The sequence below is a fragment of the Macadamia integrifolia genome, unplaced genomic scaffold (genome assembly GCF_013358625.1).
Source record: "Macadamia integrifolia cultivar HAES 741 unplaced genomic scaffold, SCU_Mint_v3 scaffold215, whole genome shotgun sequence".
NCBI classification, from domain to species: Eukaryota; Viridiplantae; Streptophyta; class Magnoliopsida; order Proteales; family Proteaceae; genus Macadamia; species Macadamia integrifolia.
Window position 1 is genome coordinate 453,615 of NW_024868541.1, and position 6,183 is coordinate 459,797.

Sequence of the window (6,183 nt, forward strand, 5' to 3'; positions counted from 1 at the left end):
AATCCCATTTGTGCTTTTAGCTTAATTTGTGTTTAAAAACCACCAAAGGTGTTGTCTATTGTGGTTCATTCCTACCTAAAGGCAGGAGACATTGGTTGCCAATATGTGATTCACATTAGTCTAAAGTAAAAGACAGGTTAGGTAGACCACCATGAGTGGTTCTGTGATTTCCATCTTTTTTGACTTTGGATAAATATATATGATACATGTGCCAATACCCCCAAAACCATCCGAAGAGAGGCTATAACAAGAATGGTATAAAAGGAGGAGCAGCTCAAGGATTGTGAGAAGCAAAGCCCACTGATAAAATTTATAGACATGGCAGGCTCTGTGCTTCACCTTCTAGTTATTCTATTGGGTTTTTCTCACCTTATCTCTTTGAATGCTGTCCCATTAGCAAGTAAATATCCCTTAGCTTTCTATTCTTTTGTAGACTCCACACTTCCTCTTCTCCATTTCCCTTCTCTAAGCATTCATTGTTTTGTGCTTACAGGGACTAGAAGTCTGTTATCCAATTCTCAAGTTCTTACAGCTTTGGAGATTAATGACCTTCAGGTATTTTACAAATTTGGTGATCAGGGTCTTGAAACAATCAATGCATGAAGTTCTTGTGGAATTTGTGATGTTAAGGTTTTCTATAGAATGAGGTTAAGATACTCAATATTTTTTTTTCATTTTTTTCCCCTCTTTCTGTAAAAACAGGAAATCAAAGAGGAAACATGGAAAGAAGGACTCATCCATGGCAGAATGGAAATGGAGACAATGGATTATCCAGGATCAGGAGCCAATAACCGCCACACTCCACATCCATCAACAGGAGAGAAACAGAGCTAGGAGTTGGACTCTTTAGCTGCACAGGTAGTAAATCTTCATAACCTATTATAATGTAAGAAATTTTCTAAATAGGACTCAGGCTCTTCGAATCATACCCTTTGGTTATTCAGTTATAGGGGAGTGAAATAGGTTTGTAACTAGATTGACTGTACTAGTATGTAAATTTGAGGGAAGCTTAAAGCTATCACCAAAGGTGTACTAAGCTCTAAAGTCAATTCAACAGTAATGTAGAGTGGTTTGAATCTACATGTTTTTTTTTTTTCCCTAAAAACAGGTATAAATTCCCTTTTGAAAGCTAATGAACTCTAATACAGTAAGGATCAAATCATTGGGTCCCAGTGAAATAAGTTTCCTGCTTTACACTCTTTGCCCCAGCAGTGCCAAAGTAAGATAATGGACATATAATGCAGCTCTTCACTTGATGATCCCTCCATTGAAATCATCCATATCCTTTATAAGGTGTTTGGTTATGTTAACAATTTTCTTCATAAATGGATATACCAAAATGGTTGGGCAAGGCCCTGTTGTGAAGATCCATTCTATCCATTTCATTTTGAATAAAAATCTTGGCAATTACCAGACAATCACTCAACTCATATGTGAGGAGGTCATTAAGTGAAGAACTTAAAGAACAGATTGTGGCATGGTGGTAACTATTGACGCAAAATGGAGACTACCAATATGGATACAGAATATGAATCACATAAAATATAAAAATCTACCACAAGAGGCGCGCATATATTGAGTTGCCCGATATGTGTGGACTATTGCTTAAATAGTAACTACTGCAAGTCCCTATTTTATGACCTTGGACAGATACTGCCAATCAAAACCATCCATCTGATACAGAAGCCACAGCTCCTGTAAATCAAAACCAAGTGACCATATCAAACTCAAGCCTTCTGCACATGCCAGCCCTTCAAATGACCAAGTCTGTGCTATAGTTGGTCCTCCTATTCTCCAGAGAAGTAGACCCACTCGTTTATTTTTATTTTTATTATTATTATTTTTTTTTTTACGAACGGATGCGACAAAGGACTACATCCCGTAAAGCATTATAAGCATAGATAAAGAAACAAATGTCTATATCATGGGGTATATTCTTAGTACATCCCCCCTTTTGTCCATTGAACGGGGTTAATGTCCAGTAGTCCATGCCAATCAAGGAAGTGAGTGAGTAAGTGACCATCCTCTTCATCTCTTTTCAATAACAGCTTTTGCACCAAACTTATCCTCAGCCAGTCCAGAGCACCTATAGTTTAATTAGGAAATTTCATTTTGGACTTAACTGGCCCTTATTGCTTATGAACCACCCAAAGTGATGGAAAAACTCATCCATGATAACGCCTCTCGAACAAGGGATAAGTCAACTAATGCATAGCCACCACTCAAGGGAATAATTAGATGTACCTCTATTAATTTGTCCCGAATTCTTGACCCGTTTTGAAGATTGACCCGCTTCGACATATTTTGGTGGCGATTCGAATAGAAAGTTTTCTGAGATCTGTGATGGAAGCAGAGGGGTTGATTGGCCTAAGCCCAGAACCCAACACTGATCTCGTATGGGGCTGTGGCGGTATGGTTTGACCGAATTGACCACGACCCCCGACTTGGAGTATATAATGTATAATCATCCTGTTGAGCAAGTTATTGTAATTTGGGGGGGTTTTTTGAGCTAGGATTTCAGGTCGAGTTTTCTCGTTGTTGCTTGAGTGTAATCTCTCTTCTGCATAGTTTTTTTTTTTTTTTTTTTTTTGCTAACAACGGGTATCCAGGCCTTCGGCCTGACTAGTCCCACGGGCCCATACTGACCCCACAACCGCATGGACCTGGTGATACCGAGGTTGAATAAAAATCATTCAACTTTCATTGAAAGCAGTGAAGAGCAATAAACACCCTTGCCTGTGTGAGTGGCCCAAGGTGTGCCTAGTGAGAGTCTAATTTAGGACGTCCGAGTTTACGGCTCGTACCAAGTTCATTGCTCACTCTTCTACATAGTGAAACATTTTCTTCTTCGTCCGAGGACGTCCGAAGACGTAGCACACCACACCAGTGTGTGAACCTCATTAAATCTCTGTGTTATGTAGATCTATTGTCAGTTTGTTTTCGTATTTTTCTTAATGTTTGCTCTAACAACCTGCCATGTTAAATTTTTCAATAATCTATACTCTTTAGTCTCTATCTCTCCATATATATTCTGGGGATGAACGTTTCTTCTAAATAGTATATATAACGTGTAATAAGATTCAGTCATGTATCACATCAATTTGCAAATTGGACCACGCAATTTGCAAACATTAATGAAAAAATTACAACAATGTTCCACCCCACGAAAGGGGTTTGACATGCAATGTAGCAATAAGTCCTCCTCGGAACTAAAATCCATAAAGTCAGTAATAAGGACACATATATAAGGATGTGAATTTGTAACCGAAATCGTTTATCAAAACTGAACCGATCTGTTTACACCGAAATCGCAAAATCGTTTAGTAAATGGTGCGGTTATGGTTTCAAGTTTTAGGCCGATTAGCTAAATGGGTCGGGTCAGGTCGGTTTTAACCACGGAATCCGTTGGTTTCAAACTGAATTGAAACCGTTTAAACCGATTCGATTAATCCGTATAGCAATTAAATAAAGAAGGGGCAGTAATCCGTATAACAATTAACAATTAAATTAAGTGTCCATCCTATTTTGGTATGATTTATTGCAATTCAATTCAAGTTTAGGTTTTAGATCATGAACTTGTAATCCATATATGTTATTACTATATTATTATGTTATCATAGATGGGGTGTTTTGGCTGAACCACCTGTCATTTTAATCTTTTATGCTGTAGAAGGCTGGATTTGCATGTTGTATGATATTAGTTCTAAATGTTTGAGAAGGGCCATGCAAAGAAATAGCACTAGATTATCAAATTAAGACATTCTATCGTTAATATAGAATCTCTTATTTGTGGTTGCCAATTATTTTTTGATAAGCTTATGATCTTCAGTTTAGAAATGGTTGCAAGTTATAACAAACCGATTGTGAACCGTTTTACAAACCGTCTGGAATAAATTGAAATCGACACCATTTAGAAATCGTGAAACCGACACCGTTTAGAAACCGTGGAAACTGAAACCATTTACTAAACGGTCATGGTTTCAGAAAGTGGAACCGTTTAGTAAATGGTATGGTTATGGTTTTAGTCAAATAATTATGAACTGAATCGATCCACACCATTAAATCGAAACCAAACCGATTAACACCCTTACATATATATATATATATATATATATGTGGTTAAAGCTAGTTAGGTAAACCACTGAAAATGTCCATAATTAAGATCACAAGTAACATTAATGGCTTTAGTGGAGGAAGAAGTGGGTCTGAGGTGTTAACCACTTACTTTCCAACCACTACCTCTCCATGGAGCCATCTTTTTCAAAGTTTAAATCTTAACTTTTTAAGAAATGACTTATGTGCTTGGTACTCTACTAGTTACGGAAACCTTCCCATAGTTTGGGTGTTGAAAAATAATGTGAAAACAAAAATACATTTTTCTGATTTTGATTTCTCTACTCAATGACCAGTTATGGTTTGGAGATGTTGGTAAGTAGATGAGGCCACAAAAATATATTAGAAATCAAAATCAATGATGTTATCAAAACCGACCGAAATCTTCTAATTGTTGAATTGTTGAATTATTGATAATTGTCTTGGAAGTCAAAGGTGAATTACTTCCCAAATTCAAAGATGTGATGCGAGGCCAATTGTAATACATTAACCAGTTGTCTCAGTGTAAAGAGTTCTTATTAGAGTGAAGTCAGCAGGGGATTGATACCATAAAATCATTTTCCTACTTTTCTTTTTCCTTCTTCTAGTGCCAAAAAAAAAAAAGAAAAAGAAAAAGAAAAAGAAAAAGAAAAGAAAGAAAGAAAGAAAGAAAGAAAGCAAAAAAAAAGAGAAAAAGAGGAATGGGTATGTACAATTGTGAATGTATATTTATAGGCATATATAAAGTGATTAATTTGATTTTGGTCAAAAAAAATTAATAATAATTTAATAATCTTTTAATTCATTTTACATTTTTTTTTTCTTAATGGATAATAAAATGAAAGAATAATGGAGAAAACATAAAAGCCAACATGGTTTCTAAAGTAGAGAAATAGAACCATTAGAAGGGGAAAACAAGAGATAGGTGGAGGAAGAAACAACTCACCAAAAATGAGGATACATCAAAACAACGGGGGAGGGAAGAAACAATACCAATGGGGGGATACATCAAAACAATGGGGAGGGAAGAAACAATACCAATGAAGGGTACATAAAAATTATGAGAATAGACAAGCGATTGATCCCAAGAACAGGCCAGATGCCTATTTCTAATAGAGTAGAGTCAAAAAGAAAAATTACGAAGAATTCTATTTCTCCTATCAAACTGATGTCATTCCAAATCTGCTCAATCAAGCGAGAAGTGGACATCCATCTTCTTTTGTTTATGTCCCACTAAATATGATGAATAACCTCATCAAAAGCCAAATTGCCTAGAGAATCACAAGATGATACACTTCTATTCTTTGTTAAAGGGAGGATAACCTAGGACTAGGGCAGCACTTTCTAGAAATACATTTCCAAACACAATTATAGAAATCCCAAAAAAATGAATAGTAATCAACAATTTTCAAGGAATTCTAACAAAAACAACAATTAGAGATAGACAAATTTATCTGAAAAAGAAACTCCTCATGAAAAAGTATTTTGGTCATAACACTTCAAACAGTAAAGGAATATCTAGGAATGTTGGAGCTATGCGAAACCAACCTATACTAGGGAGCACTATGGGCTCTAAATCTCAGCAATTACAAGTAGAAGCAGAGGGGAATTTCTTGAAGGAGTTAGCAACCCAACAGACGATATCCACATCGATTCTAGGTATAAAAGGAATACTTAAAAGTTTGCTCCAAATCTCAATGGGATCTAGATCGAGAATTACTGGGGTCAGGAACACAAGAACCATCATGTAATATAGAAGGCACTTTAGCAAGTCTATCAAAGCCAATATCATATATGATTCTGTCACCATATTTAAAAATGAACACACCATCAAGATGCCAATTATCCAGCCTAAAGAAGGTATCAGGGCCATAATAAAGAGATGACTAGACAAAATCATAAGTATGATATCTATATTTAAGAATCTTTCTCCATGACTAAGAAGCATCTTTAAGGGCAAGAAAGAGTCTAGATGGAATTAGACTTAAGATATTTGGAATATACCTGCTCACCCATACGCTTTTCTTTCTTGATGCAATATTAATCAGACTTAAGATATTTGGAATATACTTGCTCACCCATATGCTTTCC

General features: G+C 36.0%; 1 protein-coding gene across 1 annotated transcript; it reads left to right on the top strand.

Annotated features, from left to right (window-relative positions):
* Positions 1-213: 213 nt before the first annotated feature.
* Positions 214-1,080, top strand: LOC122065903. The gene is made up of 3 exons (XM_042629727.1): positions 214-400; positions 494-555; positions 703-1,080. Exons 1-3 carry the CDS (start codon positions 319-321, stop codon positions 832-834), a joined length of 276 nt encoding a protein of 91 aa, XP_042485661.1. The 5' UTR covers positions 214-318; the 3' UTR covers positions 835-1,080.
* Positions 1,081-6,183: the final 5,103 nt, after the last annotated feature.